The sequence below is a fragment of the Myxine glutinosa genome, chromosome 5 (genome assembly GCF_964187855.1).
Source record: "Myxine glutinosa chromosome 5, kmMyxGlut1.1, whole genome shotgun sequence".
NCBI lineage: Eukaryota > Metazoa > Chordata > Myxini > Myxiniformes > Myxinidae > Myxine > Myxine glutinosa.
This window is the reverse complement of record NC_136265.1, coordinates 136,684,099-136,701,205: the sequence shown is the minus strand read 5'-3', so window position 1 is coordinate 136,701,205 and position 17,107 is coordinate 136,684,099. Positions and strand designations below refer to the sequence as shown.

The window sequence follows — 17,107 nt, the reverse complement described above, 5'->3', positions numbered from 1 at the left end:
GCAAATTACTGCTGCCATTATCAAAAAAACGATTTTTGACATATCTCAGCCAATATTGCAGATAATTGAAAAATGAAGGTGTCTAGACCCATGTTTTGAAGGGCATAGATCATGATAGAACTATTCATAACATGATTACATGTGTCTATGGTATACTAGTATGCTAATTAGTGCTTTATTTACAAAATAATCACAGTTTTACGAAATAATAGACTCATATTAAGGTCCGTCTACACAGACGTTAACACAAAGTTTTATTTTTCTAAATATTACAACTGTCAAAATAGTCCTAGCACTCAATGTGACCACTCTTCTCTTGCTTGTTTTAGATAAACATCATTAGCATTAGTGATTCTACACTGAGTCAGTCATCATCATTTTCATCGAAATCGTCAGAGTCAAACTCTTCTTCTCCTTCCTCTTCCTCCTCCTCTTCGTGCTCTCCTGTGTTCAGAAGATCCACCAGTGAGGTTGGTAGGATGGGACCACTGGACCACATTGGTTTCAACAGTCCTTCATCAGTCCTTATCCATCCTTGCTCCTCATAAGGTTTTGGCTTTTCGATGATAGGTTGATCGGCTCTTTTGTACAATGCTACGCGGTGGTTCACACGCTGGATGTGCGGCTTCAGGGCAGACTGGCATGGAGGAAGGCGAGCCAGATCAACCTTGGACTTGGATGTGAGGGTCTTGTCCTCTCCCACCATTTTTCGTAGCAGCTTGGCACGGACAATGTCCACTGATGACTCGCGACTCTGGCCGTACATCACACAGGTGAATTTTTCTAACTGCCTCTCCACCTCAGGGTTGGCATCCCAGTTGTCACCCAGTTCACCGAATGCCCTGTGAAACCTGGGATTCTTCTCCAGCTTTTTCAAGGGCCCGACTTTTCCCTTCCCTTTGAAGGCACTGGTGCAGTCTTCTCCGCTGAACACATAGTACCCCAGGAGAGTGGCACAGTAGTCCTCTCCCAGGGATTCTGCCAGCTCAGAGACGTTGACAAGTTGGCGATGCTTCCCTGACCCTGTATCCAGGTACACCGTCAGCTTGATGTTGTGGGCATGGTGGAGCAGGATCAGGAGGATGTCTGTGTCCGGTGTTCTGACTACAGCGTTCTTGTATCCGATGGTAGCAGCATGATGGAGGTACAGAACCACCCTGGTATCAGTCTCTTCCTGGTTGCTGTAGATCGTGGGGAGTTCACGTACCTCGACCTGAAACACAAAAAGGCACCGCATTTCAATCACCAGTCACTGCCAGTTTCAGATCTAGACAAACATCACAGGTAATCACCTTTTTTTCAGGAAAAATTACAAATTGAATCGCCATTCACGAAGGGCTTTCAATTTTACCTTGCCATTCGTTGAGGCAAGTTGGTGGGCCTTCCCCTCCACGATCAGCACAGCCATCTCTGTTCTCTCCAGCCTGGTAGCTGCCTCTTGTCCACTCCACACTTTCAGAAGAAGCTGGCACATCTGCTTTTTGTTGTCGTCATTTGCAAGGAACATTTTGAAGTCATATGGCTTCCTGGTTGCTGGTCCAGCCAGAATGATCTTCTCTGAGCTGCCCCGCCTCAGCCCTCAGCACTCACAGTGGAATACAAGGTTGCCCTCTCCTGTCACAATTTGTGGTGTACGATAAGTTGAGACTTCATCCAGGACCTTGGCGAGAGCAGTTTCCAACTCCAAGGCGAAATCGTAGCTCTCAGAGTGTCCAAGCCTGTGTAGTATTGTGGTGAGCTGTTTGCTTCGGAACAGGTGCCTTACAGTCACACAGAGGAGAATGTGCTTTGGTAACTTCCATTTTCCATCTGACACTGCACGGCACAGATCTTGTCCAATGGAGAAGACCAGACGCTTCACCTTTTCTGTCTCGATGCCCTCCTTGCCAGTCATTAGCACGCTGAGAAAGCGGACAAGGTCTGGAGGTAGGATGTCTTCAGGATTGAGCTCCATGTCTTCAGCTGTTGGTGGCCATGGTTGGTCTTTACACTCTCTGAAAGCCTGTAGAATACCCTGGCGAAGTTGGAGGGCAACATTTTGGTTCTTGTTTGTGCTTCCGAGTGTGAATGCTCGTGCGAGAGCATTGGAAACTGTTATGTTTGAGCTGTGCACAAGCCAGAAAGAAATGACATCACATTTGTCATGATCAACCTTCGTGAAGTGGATATGCTCCTTGATTGGGTCATTCTGTAGGCGTTTCAGTAGTTTCTCTGACCGATAATTTGAGTTCTCATATCCATTCAGTTTCAGTTCCTCGACATAGAGCAAGCGCAAGGAAGAAAGCTGTAGAACTTTATTCTGCTGGATGACCTGGGTTTGAATGTGTTCCAGTACTGAGTTGAATGCCTTTTCATGGGCGGCTGACATGCAAGCCTGCTCCTTTGGTGCTTCGGCTCTGTGAATCGCACGCTCATAGTTGTAGAATGCTGTGCGGAAAGCTTTAAAACATGACGGATGGTGTTTGGCCTCACATGCAAAGAGGTCTTTGTTTTTCACCTTTCGATGGAGTCGATAGAGACCCATTTTCTCAGCCCGTGTTTCGATTTGCTCCCATGCATTTTCTTTGTTTTTAAAGGATGGGAAGGTTGTAGGCCTCTCAGTATTGCGATGAGCATCTTTGGTCTCAACTTTCTCACAAAATATACACTCTGGCGGGAAGATGGGTTCAGCAGAACCTCCTGGTTTACGAGGAGAGTGATGCCATGATGAGGTTGATGGCCCTGGTTCTGTATCATCTCCCAGACGATGAAAGTGGCGGACAAAGTGCTTATAACACTTGCTGTGATATCCTACTCTTTCTAGGTCATCAGGAAGAGTTGCCGGGATCTGATCACATACTGATTGCATACGACATGGGGAGTCATGCGGTTGGTTGAGACGTCTATCCCGGATCTTTTGAAGCAGTTGCAGTTTTTCTGAAGCAGATCCTTTAATTTTACGGAGGGGCGTGAAATCCCCATGATCAGACATGGATGGTACATGAAGGATGCATGTAGGAGGAGAGCTTTGGGCTGCAGGTTCTACACTCCGTTTTCTTTTGGGCATGCTTGCTGTCGATGTCTACCATCACTGTTAAATGACAAATAAGAAATCACGAATGATGTTAAAAGTGCCTGTGAAAGGAGGCTCTGAGTTTTCAGTGAGGTAACAGAGGTTCTGAGTCATGTTCTACACTAGGGTACTTTTTAGCTGACTAAACCATGTTTAGTGGCATCAAAAGTGCTAATAGCTAAAACATCTAAATTCTTCCACACTAACGTTAGCTATCTAGGCCAATGAAACATTGTGCTAAGTTACTGTAGCTAGCTCAGCTGTCGTGCCTCTTTCTGGTTCAATTCATATACAGAAGTCAACAGATATGTCTCATGTTTGGCATTAACAAAAGTTTAAGTTACACCGACATTAGGAACATACTGTACATAGATGAGGCTAGCTTTAACAGCTAACATGGTGCTAGCTGGCTCAGCTGTTATTCTGCCTGTTTATGATTTCATGCAGAAACTGAAGTCAAGAGTGTGAGTAACATTATAGTTAGCATCTTACCTGGCTAGATTGGAGGATGAATACCAAGAACAACACACAGATGGAATGGAAGACTGAACTTTCAACTGAGGTATTCAATAACATCAACGTTACCAATTGATACGAGCGCGCGACATTACCAATTGATACGAGCGCGCGAGCGCGCATGTTACATGGATGGAAATGTAAAATGGCAGCTATAGCAGCACTAATTTGGATCTCTAGTCTGTCATTTCTGCACTGTGATTGGATAACATAAAAAAATATGTTTGGGAGTTAACAGCAGGAGTTGGTAGATTTTACGTGGGCTGGGTGAGAAACCTTTAAATAAGCAAGTGAAAATCTCTCGCAATACAAAGTCAATGGTGGGAAGAAAAGTTGAGTGGTACCAATGTTACTGCCAATGTCCCGCCCCTATGCAAGACTCAGGAGCATCTTGTTGACATTTAACCTTGAAAATACCTGGGTTTAGACCCCTTATGTACCATGTTAAGTTATCTGCAGTATTAACGTATCCTTATCATTTGTAAAACTGATTATTTTGTAATTACAGCATTAATATGCATACTAGTATACCATAGACACATGTAATCATGTTATGAATAGTTCTATCATGATCTATGCCCTTCAAAACATGGGTCTAGACACCTTCATTTTTCAATTATCTGCAATATTGGCTGAGATATGTCAAAAATCGTTTTTTTGATAATGGCAGCAGTAATTTGCATAAAAATGGTATGTGGGACATTTTTTCAGCTTGGGGCCATAGCTAGTCATTTTCTACACATTTTGTCCAATCTAGAAACACTGATTAGAAGTATATCTCCGGGGGGTGCAGGGGGACCTAGTCTTCCTACTAGACTATAGGACCTCCCAATACCTCCCCACAATCTCATCTCTGCATCCTCCCATCATCTCATGAAACAACAACACCAACAACAACAGCAGGCGGCGGCGCGGCCACGGCGCGGGGAGTGTGCGTCCTCACTCCGGCTTGGTTAGCCGCCATTGAGCATGTGCTCCGACGGGGTTACCACGCAGGGGCTGACTGTCAGCTCCTCGTCAAGGGCGGAGCCCGGTAACCCCCCCGCACCCAATAAGAAGCGGCGGACCGATTCCATCTGGGGCGGAGCTAACGAGCCGAGGGCGTGTCACTCCCCGCTGGATATACGCAGCCACTTACCGGACGTGACGTGAGATGCGCCCCCAGCTTGGAGAAAGAACGTCACCTCCTAGCGCTGAGAGATACCTCCCGCATCTCTGGACCGGACCGGGTCGATCCTGCCCCTGAGCCAAGGTGCACCTTGAGCCATCGATTCTGCCCTTCCTTGCCATCAATCCCTGTGTGAGTCAGTCTTGTCCCGTTTATCTGTGGTCTGTCGGGGCTAAGATAAGACCGTGTTTAAGTGCCTACCTTTCTGTGCTGTACCTCTTGTCCGTGTAATCTAAACGTTCCGCATATCCCATATTATATCCTCCTCCGGAGGTCTTGAGAACTGTACCCCTGGTGTCGTGTCATTTAACCCAGCCGTTGTGTCCTTTCCTTAATTGATTTAGCATAGCGCGATTTGGCCAACGTTCGAGTGTAATCGGGTAAACTGTGCGAACACGGCGGCCATTCCGCTCGGCCCATAATAACATCCTAATAAGTCGTGTCCGTAACAATTGGTTGTCAGGAGTTGGATTCGGACCTGGGACTAAATTCATTTAGTCCAAATTTTGGAACACCAATTGTACTATTAGAGTAACAATTGGTGTCGGGAAGTGGGATAGGTCCCGGAGCGCGTTTCACGCGCTCGAAATTATAACAGCGAAATTTGATTGTGTTTTACAAAAAAAAAATATAAAAACCCGAATTTTGGAAGTCGCGCTATGGCAGATCAAGACGGCTGGGTTCCGGTAGAGGAGAGTGAGGCAGGGTCGATCCAGGACCAAATTGAGGGAGATGAGGAGAGCGAAGCAGTGAGGGTAGCAGACGCACAAAATGGCGCCTCGCACATGGCCACGGCGACCGCGCCCGCGACCGTGGTAGCGCCGCTGGTGGATTCGAACCTTTTCCTCCTGCAAATGAGGGCCCTTATGGAACAAATGGGAGACCAAATTGGAGGTTTGAAAAACAGTATAGAGGCTCAGGGTGAGCGGTTGGGAAACCAAATTGTGGGAATGAGGGCTGATAGTGAGCGATTGGAGGGCCAAATGGGGGTAATGAGGGACGAAGCGAGGGGTACCGGTGAGGGGTTAGACAATAATTTTAAGGGATTAGACAAGAAATTTGGGAAATTAGACAATAGATTAGGGGAAATACAGGAGGGGTTAACGGGGATAGAAAATAGAATGGCTGCCCAGGAGAATCAGATAGAGGGAGTGAAAAATGGGTTAGAGGGGTTAGAAAACAGTATGGAAGGCAAATTGAGGGACATGAGGGACCAAGCGGAAAGGGAAGTTAAACAAATGGGGCAGCAGATAGAGGGGGTCAGAATGGGGGTAGAAACCAAACTGGATGCTCACAGGGAGGAAATGGAGCAGATGAGGGTGGCATCTGGGCAGGAGATGCAAGTGATGGGAGAGGAGATCAGAAGAGGTGTGAGTGAGGAGGTCGGAGGAGTGCGCGAGGAGGTGAGGCACTGTAAGGAGCACATGGAGAAGGAGGTGAGAAAGGGGACTGTAAAATTGCAAGGGGGTATAGAGGAGTTGACGCTGGGAGTAGAACAACTGACAGTGGGACAAAAAGGACTAACGGAGCAGGTTCAAAGGAACACTGCGGTATTAGGAGGGTTAAAAGCGACACAGAAAGAACTAAAAGGCGACTTGATAGCGACGAAGAGGGAATGTCAGATGGTACGTGAGGGACTGACAACGAGGTTGGACGAGGTGACAGAGGTAATGGAGACGAAGGACCGGCAGGTGAGGACGCACATGGAAACGGTCAAGGTAGCCTTAGAGGACGAGCTTGAGGAGACGTACCGGGAAATAAAAGAGGTGAAGCAGAAATTAGAAGAAGTGGAAGAAGGGGTGAGCGAAATTAAGAAGCGACGGAGAGGGGATAAGAAAGAGATAAAAGAGGAGATAAAAGAATTGGTCCAAAGTCTGTGTTTGGATCGTGATGATGTGCTCATTAACCGGATGAGGGATTCGCAGGTGATGGAGGAGAAGCGAAGAGGAAGAGGACCCGGTGTAAGTGGTGACCAATATGGTCGTGCGTATGATGCGCCAGGTGATTTAATGAGCTTGGGGGTCGAGATGGACCCGGGTGTTCGTGAGCGGCCGTTGGTGAAGTGTGCGACAGGTCTGGTGTGCGAAAAAGGAGGTGTGCGAGAAAGTCCGACTCTGGGGTGTGTGAGGAAAAAGTGCGTGCCAAGGAGAGAGGGTGCTGTCGAGAGTGAGTCGGTCGTAGCGCGTGTGCGAGGGAGCACATGGAAGCGCGGTGTGGTAAGTGTTACAGAGGGTGTGACAGGAGAGTGTGCGCAAGAGTGTGCGCGAGAAAGGTGTGTGACGGACAGGTGCATTGGGAAAGAGTGCGCTGTCAAAGGTAAGGAAGAATGCACGCCTGTGGTGAGTGTTACAGAGGGTGTGACGGGAGAGTGTGCGCAAGAGTGTGCGCGAGAAAGGTGTGTGACGGACAGGTGCATGAGGAAAGAGTGCGCTGTTGAGAGTAAGGGTGAGTGCGCTGTCAAGAATGGAGGTGAGAGTAGTGAGAGTGACAAGGAGCGTGAGTTGGTTGTGACAGGTGAGCGAGGATGTACACCTGGAATGGAAGGATGCACACCTGGAATGGTAGAGCGTGTGTGGGAATGCACGCTGGAATTGGCAGTGAGGCACGTGGTTGGGTGTGCGAGTGAGAGCACACCTGTGATTGTCACAGAGGAGGTGACCGAGGAGGGGGCGCGAAGAGGTGTGTTGGTGAGGGGTGCGAGCGACGAATGTGTGCCAAGGTGTTCGGTGGTCAGGTGTGTGACCAAGTCTGTGAGTGGAATGAGAGTACCTGGGTGTGTAAGGAAAGGTACGAGGCACATGGGAACGGCATGTATGAGCAAGAAAGGGGTAGCGTATGTGTATAAGCATCCAGGTGAGGCATCGACGGTAACCGGGTTAGAGGTTAGAACGACTTATAGCCGAATCGGGCCCTCGGTGCGTGCCGGGCCTCGCTTTGAACGGCCGCGTCCGTTCTCCACTAGGCGGAGCGGGCAGCCCGATAGGAAGGGTCGTCATGGCGACCACTTCTTATTGAGACGTGCCGGCAGGTCGAGATCGGGACATTGGATGGCTCCACGCCGAGGTGGTGCGTGGGATCTCGGCCCGGGTAAGCCCCCGTCCCTGCACCGAATGCGGGACGTATCCAGCCGCTGGCACCAAACAACCCGCATTCATTGCTCGGCTTTACGAAGCCGGGCTTTGGACAGGAATTGGCGCACCGAGAGGCATTAGTGAGTAGACTGTGTGATGAGGATAGTGTTTTGGCCCCAAAATTAGAGAAAAACAAAATTTGATGATTGGCAAAGGAGTGGCAGTAATGATTGGCAGATGATGGGTAGTGATTGGCAAATTTTTGATTTGTTGAAATTTGATGTGCAAAATTGGTAGTGAGCGATGGGCCCGGTGGGTAAGGGTGGCATCCCTGCCACCCTTCCCATGATGTGGGGCAAATGCGCAATAGTTTATGGGGTGTATGGCAGTGAAAACTAGCCCGGGTGGGTTAGGATATTGTTAGGGATCTAGCGAAGATGACATTAGGTAACGTTAAGATTAGTTAGTGACTGATACCTGAAGTGGGGACGCAGGTGGATTAGTGTGGATTATAATGACGAGGGAGCGCAATAGTTTAAAGGGGCGAATGGGAAGCGCAAGTTTCAGAGGGGAGTAGTTAGATGAGATGATGCCGTGTGGTTGAGAATTGAACAGGTGTGATTGCACAGGTGTGCAACTGGACAGGTGTGTGGAGCAGTGTGTGAGTAGTGAGTGTTGTGGATCAGCACGAATGCGCTTGGGGAGAGAAGGGTGCAGGTGGCACCAGGTGTGAGAGCACAGGTGTGCAAGTGCAGGTGTGTGGAATACATGGAGTGAGAATGGTGGAAATTGTGGAGTGGAGTGGATGGTGCGAAGGTGTGAATGGGGGAAGAGTGGACCCCCATCACGGATACCCGGGGCGGGTAGTGTAAGTGTTAGGTAGAGGGTATAGGTAAATTGTGATTGGATATTGGCATTTGTGATGCGGTTGCAGAATGGTGTTGTGGATGGGTGCATTAGTGTTGTGGAAATGGCTGGGCGTGTAGCCTGTTAGTGTGTGTAGTTGGTTGGGCACTCCACCACTGTGAGGATGTCGGCCAGGTGAGGCCGCAGGTGGGCTCTGGGAGCCGTTAGTGTCAGTGGGGCCCGAGGATCCGGAGGACGGACCCGGGTAGCCCAGTGCCAGAGAGGGCACCGAGTGGGGAGAGCACCAGAGGGCCTTCCCCAGGTAGTTAGGTTAGGGTAAGGAGCAGGTAAGCTCGGAGGCAACTGCAGTGGTGGAGGTGTGCAGGTGGGTAGACCTGCTGGGAGAGCTACACGTCGCGGCCCAGAAATTGTGCGAGGGCACCGGGAGATGAATCGGGGGAGTGAGACCCCAAATTGAAAAGCACCACAGTTTGGTCAATGGGAATTGGTTTTTAGAACCCATAGTGTAAGAGGGCCAATGGTTTGGCAGGAGAAAGACCCCGGGTAATGTAAAGTTGTTAAAGTCATTTAGGAAATAGTTAGGATTGATGAACCTGTCGCACCATATGCAGCCACTTACCTGAGGTGATGATGATGACTCCACACCTGTGTTTTCTTTGTTCTGTGTGCAGGAAATGAGAATTGCTGTGTGGATTGGTGAGACGCATCACGACGTGGATGAGACATTGGGGTGATTCCGTCTCTCCCTCCTTAGGAGGGACTGATGATGAATTGGTGATGGCAAATTTTGATGTTGAGTTGGAGATGGCAAATTGTGATGAGAGTTGGAAATGGCAAATTTGATTGGTTAGGAGGGAGAGAAGACGAATTTGGTTTATGGGAGGAACGGGGAAGACAGTAGGGACGTTTGTTGATTTGTAAAGTAGATGTTTATGGGTAGTGTTGTGTTTTGTGGATACAGTAAGGGGTAAGGGAGGGGCAATGTAGGTTACCTGGTGGGGGGGGGGGGCGTACGGTAGGAACGTACCTGTCTCACCTGGTTCCCATGTGCCCCCAGTGTGCATTACCTTATATTGCGTGCACTTTTGCGCCCTTACCACCTTACTCACTTGTCTTCTTCTTTTGTCTCCCACCTCCGAGGATCTGGCTTTGGGGCAGAGAGAGAGGAGAGAGAGTTGCTGGCTCCGCAGTTGTGGGCCTGCACTTTCGCTGCTTGCTGCCTGGATCGATACACCATATGGACCGCAATTTTGGTGGCCACCCACAATGGACCGCAGTGCTTTTGCGGCCAAGCACCACCCGTGGATGGACCTATGGGTCAACGTGGCACCTATGCCATACAGGTGAACCACTTTTAGTTGGCCCCCTGACGGCCACAATACAGAAATGGACGCGGTTGGCACCTTTCTTAATTTTTAAAGAAGCCAGAAGGCCAAGTACACCACAGGAAGGCAAGACCAGCGGCAGAACATCGGCCGGCTGCGACACGACCGGTGATTGTTGAACACTTTATTGGTGCACCGGATGGTGCTGACTGTACATGATGGGGTGGTGCTTTTGGTGCTTGGAAGGGGTGCTCTGCACATTATTAAAGGCCGTAAGGCCACAGAGCACTCGTGGGTTGGTGTATCGATGCTGGCATGCGTGCTCTCTCTATGCATAACATCTGCATGTGTTCCTCCAAAAACAGGTCCTGGATCGTAGTGTAAATATCAGTGTAGTCTTGTGTAAATAATGCTCCCTACCGGCTGTATGTTTAGTTTGAGAATTCTTTCCGCGATTCGGTTATCCTGTGGGTGTGTTTCTGTGAGGAGAAGGGTGCAACGTCGCAGGGGGACATATTTACTCATTTGTGAACATCTGTAAAACTGTCGCACTCAGGGTTGAGTTAATAGTAGAGGGAACTACATCTGAGTGCCACACTAAAGTAGGTAAAAATTTATCGGGTCGGGACGCCCCGAGGTAGAGAAGGGTGCAATGTTGCGGATATGGGATTTGGCCTCCATCCATATCCGCTTGTAAATATTCCCCTATTTCCCCAATACTCCCCAACTATCCCCAATCCCCCATTCCCTAGTCCCATTGTCTGTAAACAACACTCTGTAGCCCCGACCTTCCCCTTTTTCCCCCATTAAATGTCGTGCCCAGGTTCACCGCATCTCACGTAGACAACTATAGGACATCTTGCTAGTTATTCTTAGTCTATGTCAGTTAAGGACTCGTTTCCATTAATTCTGACTCTTCGTTGCACCAGAATGTGATTGTATGGCACCAGTAGTAAGTTTAGGACCTCCCAATACCTCCCCACAATCTCATCTCCGCATCCTCCCATCATCTCATGAAACAACAACACCAACAACAACAGCAGGCGGCGGCGCGGCCGTGGCGCGGGGGGAGTGTGCGTCCTCACTCCGGCTTGGTTAGCCGCCATTGAGCATGTGCTCCGACGGGGTTACCACGAAGGGGCTGACTGTCAGCTCCTCGTCAAGGGCGGAGCCCGGTAACCCCCCCGCACCCAATAAGAAGCGGCGGACCGATTCCATCTGGGGCGGAGCTAACGAGCCGAGGGCGTGTCACTCCCCGCTGGATATACGCAGCCACTTACCGGAGGTGACGTGAGATGCGCCCCCAGCTTGGAGAAAGAACGTCACCTCCTAGCGCTGAGAGATACCTCCCGCATCTCTGGACCGGACCGGGTCGATCCTGCCCCTGAGCCAAGGTGCACCTTGAGCCATCGATTCTGCCCTTCCTTGCCATCAATCCCTGTGTGAGTCAGTCTTGTCCCGTTTATCTGTGGTCTGTCGGGGCTAAGATAAGACCGTGTTTAAGTGCCTACCTTTCTGTGCTGTACCTCTTGTCCGTGTAATCTAAACGTTCCGCATATCCCATATTATATCCTCCTCCGGAGGTCTTGAGAACTGTACCCCTAGTGTCGTGTCATTTAACCCAGCCGTTGTGTCCTTTCCTTAATTGATTTAGCATAGCGCGATTTGGCCAACGTTCGAGTGTAATCGGGTAAACTGTGCGAACATGGCGGCCATTCCGCTCGGCCCATAATAACATCCTAATAAGTCGTGTCCGTAACAATATATATATAGATATATATATATATATATATATATATATATATATATATATATATATATATATACAGTATATATATATATATATATATATATATATATATATATATATATATATATATATATATATATATATATATATATATATATACAGTATATATATATTGTTGCGGATATGGGATTTGGCCTCCATCCATATCCGCTTGTAAATATTCCCCTATTTCCCCAATACTCCCCAACTATCCCCAATCCCCCATTCCCTAGTCCCATTGTCTGTAAACAACACTCTGTAGAACCGACCTTCCCCTTTTTCCCCCATTAAATGTCGTGCCCAGGTTCACCGCATCTCACGTAGACAACTATAGGACATCTTGCTAGTTATTCTTAGTCTATGTCAGTTAAGGACTCGTTTCCATTAATTCTGACTCTTCGTTGCACCAGAATGTGATTGTATGGCACCAGTAGTGAGTTTAGGACCTCCCAATACCTCCCCACAACCTCATCTCCGCATCCTCCCATCATCTCATGGAACTACAACAACAGCAGGCGGCGGCGCGGCCGCGGTGCGGGGAGTGGGCGTCCTCACTACGGCTTGGTTAGCCGCCATTGCCCATGTGCTCCGACGGGGTTACCACGAAGGGGCTGACTGTCAGCTCCTCGTCAAGGGCGGAGCGCGGTAACCCCCAGCACCCAATAAGAAGCGGCGGGCCGATTCCATCTGGGGCGGAGCTAACGAGCCGAGGGCGTGTCACTCCCCGCTGGATATACGCAGCCACTTACCGTAGGTGACGTGAGATGCGCCCCCAGCTTGGAGAGAGAAGTCGCCACCTCCGGGCGCTGAGAGACCTCCCTGCATCTTTTGGACCGCGCTTTATCCTGTCCCTGAGCCAAGGTGCACCTTGTGCTATCCATCGACTACCTGCCCTTCCTTGCCATCAATCCCTGTGTGAGTCAGTCTTGTCCCGTTTATCTGTGGTCTGTCAGGGCTAATATAAGACCGTGTTTAAGTGCCCACATTCCTGTGCTGTACCTCTTGTCCTTGTAATCTAAACGTTCTGCATACAAATATTATAACCTCCTCCGGATGTCTTGAGAACTGTACCCCTGCTGTCATGTCATTTTAACCCAGCCGTTGTGTCCTTTCCTCAATTGATTTAGCATAGCGCGATTTGGCCAACGTTCGAGTGGAATCGGGTAAACTGTGCAGACGCGGTCATACCAAACCGCTCGGTAAACTAACATCCAAAACCGCGTCTGTAACATTTGGTGTCGAGGAGTTGGATTCGGACCTGGGACTAAATTTGTTAGGCCCAAATTTTGGAACACCAATTGTACTATTAGAGTAACATTTGGTGTCGGGAAGTGGGATTCGATCCGGAGCGCGTTTCACGCGCTCGAAATTATAACGGCGAAATTTGATTGTGTTTTACAAAAAAAAAAAAAAAAACTCGAATTTTGAAAGTCGCGCTATGGCAGACCAAGACGGCTGGGTTCCGGTAGAGGAGAGTGAGGCAGGGTCGATCCAGGACCAAAATGAGGGACACGAGGAGAGCGAAGCAGTGAGGGTAGCAGACGCACAAAATGGCGCCTCGCACATGGCCACGGCGACCGCGCCCGCGACCGTGGTAGCGCCGCTGGTGGATTCGAACCTTTTCCTCCTGCAAATGAGGGCCCTTATAGACCAAATTGGAGGTTTGAAAAACAGTATGGGGGTAATGAGGGACGGAATGAGGGCTGATAGTGAGCGATTGGAGGGCCAAATGGGGGTAATGAGGGACGAAGCGAGGGGTACCGGTGAGGCGTTAGACAATGGGATAAAAGAGGTAAAGAATGGGTTAATGGGGGTAGAAAACAGAATGGCCGCTCAAGAGAATCAAATGGAAGGGATGCAAAAGGGTTTAGAGGGGTTAGAAAACAGGATGGAAGGCAAATTGAGGGACATGAGGGACCAAGCGGAAAGGGAAGTTAAACAAATGGGGCAGCAGATAGAGGGGGTCAGAATGGGGGTAGAAACCAAACTGGATGCTCACAGGGAGGAAATGGAGCAGATGAGGGTGGCATCTGGGCAGGAGATGCAAGTGATGGGAGAGGAGATCAGAAGAGGTGTGAGTGAGGAGGTCGGAGGAGTGCGCGAGGAGGTGAGGCACTGTAAGGATCACATGGAGAAGGAGGTGAGAAAGGGGACTGTAAAGTTACAAGGGGGCATAGAGGACCTGACGCAGGAAGTAGAACAACTGACAGAGGGACAAAAAGAACTAACGGACCAGGTAAAGAAGAACACAGCGGTAATAGGAGGGTTAAAAGCGACACAAAATGACATAAAAAACGACTTGATAGCGACAAAGAGGCAATGTCAGATGGTACGTGAGGGACTGACAACGAGGTTGGACGAGGTGACAGAGGTAATGGAGACGAAGGACCGGCAGGTGAGGACGCACATGGAAACGGTCAAGGTAGCCTTGGAGGACGAGATTGAGGAGACGTACCGGGAAATAAAAGAGGTGAAGCAGAAATTAGAAGAAGTGGAAGAAGGGGTGAGCGAAATTAAGAAGCGACGGAGAGGGGATAAGAAAGAGATAAAAGAGGAGATAAAAGATTTGGTCCAAAGTCTGTGTTCGGATCGTGATGATGTGCTCATTAACCGGATGAGGGATTCGCAGGTGATGGAGGAGAAGCGAAGAGGAAGAGGACCCGGTGTAAGTGGTGACCAATATGGTCGTGCGTATGATGCGCCAGGTGATTTAAGAAGCTTGGGGGTCGAGATGGACCCGCGTGTTCGTGAGAGGCCGCTGGTGAAGTGTGCGACAGGTCTGGTGTGCGAAAAAGGAGGTGTGTGAGAAAGTCCGACTCTGGGGTGTGTGAGGAAAAAGTGCGTGCCAAGGAGTGAGGGTGCTGGCGAGAGTGAGTCGGTCGTAGCGCGTGTGCGAGGGAGCACACGGAAGCGCGGTGTGGTAAGTGTTACAGAGGGTGTGACGGGAGAGTGTGCGCAAGAGTGTGCGCGAGAAAGGTGTGTAACGGACAGGTGCATGAGGAAAGAGTGCGCTGTCGAGAGTAAGGGTGAGTGCGCTGTCAAGAGTGGAGGTGAGAGTAGTGAGAGTGACAAGGAGCGTGAGTTGGTTGTGACAGGTGAGCGAGGATGTACACCTGGAATGGAAGGATGCACACCTGGAATGGTAGAGCGTGAGTGGGAATGCACGCTGGAATTGGTAGTGAGGCACGTGGTTGGGTGTGCGAGTGAGGGCACACCTGTGATTGTCACAGAGGAGGTGACCGAGGAGGGGGCGCGAAGAGGTGTGTTGGTGAGGTGTGCGAGCGACGAATGTGTGCCAAGGTGTTCGGTGGTCAGGTGTGTGACCAAGTCGGTAAGTGGAATGAGTGTACCTGGGTGTGTAAGGAAAGGTACGAGGAGCATGGGAACAGCTGGATGTATGAGCACGAAAGGGGTAGCGTATGCTTGTAAGCATCCAGGTGAGGCATCGACGATAACCGGGTTAGAGGTTAGGTCGACTTATAGCCGAATCGGGCCCTCGGTGCGTGCCGGGCCTCGCTTTGAACGGCCGCGTCCGTGCTCCACTAGGCGGAGCTGGCAGCCCAATAGGGAGGGTCGTCATGGCGACCACTTTTTGTTGAGACGTGCCGGCAGGTCGAGATCGGGCAATTGGATGGCTCCGCGCCGAGGTGGTGCGTGGGATCTCGACCCGGGTAAGCCCCCGTCCCTGCCCCGAATGCGGGACGTATCCAGCCGCTGGCACAGAACAACCCGCATTCATGGCTTGGCTTTACGAAGCCGAGCTTTAGAAGTGAATTGGCGCACCGAGAGGCATTAGTAAGTAGACTGTGTGACGAGGATAGTGTTTTGGCCGCGAAATTAGAAAAACAAAATTTGATGATTGGCAAAGGATTGGCAGTAGTGATTGGCAGATGATGAGTAGTGATTGGCAAATTTTTGATTTGTTGAAATTTGATGTGCAAAATTGGTAGTGAGCGATGGGCCCGGTGGGTAAGGGTGGCATCCCTGCCACCCTTCCCATGTGGGGCAAAGGAGCTATAGATTATGGGGTGTATGGCAGTGAAAACTAGCCCGGGTGGGTTAGGTTATATTGTAGGGATCTAGAAGAGATTGACATTAGGTAACGTTAAGGTTAGTTAGTGACAATGATACCTGTAGTGGGGACGCAGGTAGATTAGTGTGGATTATAATGACGAGGGAGCGCAATAGTTTAAAGGGGCGACTGGGAAGCGCAAGTTTCAGAGGGGAGTAGTTAGATGAGATGATGCCGTGTGGTTGAGAATTGAACAGGTGTGATTGCACAGGTGTGCAACTGGACAGGTGTGTGGAGCAGTGTATGAGTAGTGAGTGTTGTGGATCAGCGCGAATGTGCGTGGGGAGAGAAGGGTGCAGGTGGCACCAGGTGTGAGAGCACAGGTGTGCAAGTACAGGTGTGTGGAGTACATGGAGTAAGTGGAACGGAGTGGTGTGCATGGTGCGAAGGTGTGGATGGGGGAAGAGTGGACCCCTTTCACGAGTACCCGGGGCGGGTAGTGTAAGTGTTAGGTAGAGGGTACAGGTAAATTGTGGTTGGATATTGGCATTTGTGGTGCGGTTGCAGAATGGTATTGTGGATGGGTGCATTAGTGTTGTGGAAATGGCTGGGCGTGTAGCCTGTTAGTGTGTGTAGTTGGTTGGGCACTCCACCACTGTGAGGATGTCGGCCAGGTGAGGCCGCAGGTGGGCTCTGGGAGCCGTTAGTGTCAGTGGGGCCCGAGGATCCGGAGGACGGACCCGGGTAGCCCAGTGCCAGAGAGGGCACCGAGTGGGGAGAGCGCCAGAGGGCCTTCCCCAGGTAGTTAGGTTAGGGTAAGGAGCAGGTAAGCTCGGAGGCAACTGCAGTGGTGGAGGTGTGCAGGTGGGTAGACCGGCTAGGAGAGCTACACGTCGCGGCCCAGAAATTGTGCGAGGGCACCGGGAGATGAATCGGGGGAGTGAGACCCCAAATTGAAAAGCACCACAGTTTGGTCAATGGGAATTGGTTTTTAGAACCCATAGTGTAAGAGGGCCAATGGTTTGGCAGGAGAAAGACCCCGGGTAATGTAAAGTTGTTAAAGTCATTTAGGAAATAGTTAGGATTGATGAACCTGTCGCACCATACGCAGCCACTTACCTGTGGTGATGATGACTCCACACCTGTGTTTTCTTTGTTCTGTGTGCAGGAAAGGAGAATTGCTGTTGGATTTGTGAGACGCATCACGACGTGGATGAGACATTGGGGTGATTCCATCTCTCCCTCCCTAGGAGGGACTGATGATGAATTGGTGATGGCAAATTATGATGTTGAGTTGGAGATGGCAA

The 17,107-nt window shown here is 50.0% G+C and overlaps 2 protein-coding genes across 2 annotated transcripts in view; both read right to left on the bottom strand.

The window, feature by feature from the left end:
* Positions 1 to 219: 219 nt before the first annotated feature.
* On the bottom strand, positions 220 to 1,537 carry LOC144892381 (uncharacterized). The gene is made up of 2 exons (XM_078778780.1): positions 1,352 to 1,537; positions 220 to 1,213 (listed from the first exon to the last, which is right to left on the bottom strand). The coding sequence occupies exons 1-2, from the start codon at positions 1,505 to 1,507 to the stop codon at positions 365 to 367; spliced, it is 1,005 nt and encodes a 334-aa protein (XP_078634906.1). The 5' UTR covers positions 1,508 to 1,537; the 3' UTR covers positions 220 to 364.
* Positions 1,538 to 1,731: 194 nt separating this feature from the next.
* LOC144892380 (uncharacterized) overlaps positions 1,732 to 17,107 on the bottom strand; it is a 547,127-nt gene continuing 531,751 nt past the window's right edge. Inside the window, exon 2 of the mRNA XM_078778779.1 lies at positions 1,732 to 3,070. Within this exon, the coding sequence (XP_078634905.1) occupies positions 3,022 to 3,070 (49 nt within the window). The 3' untranslated portion in view covers positions 1,732 to 3,021. The remainder of the gene's footprint in view (positions 3,071 to 17,107) is intronic.

Excerpts from the sequence above, each read along its gene's own strand:
- LOC144892381 (XM_078778780.1), bottom strand. The coding sequence starts at position 1,507 with ATGTTCCTTGCAAATGACGACAACAAAAAGCAGATGTGCCAGCTTCTT. Across the intron at positions 1,214-1,351 it reads TTGCCTCAACGAATGGCAAG|GTCGAGGTACGTGAACTCCC; the intron begins GTAAAATTGAAA and ends TTTGTGTTTCAG.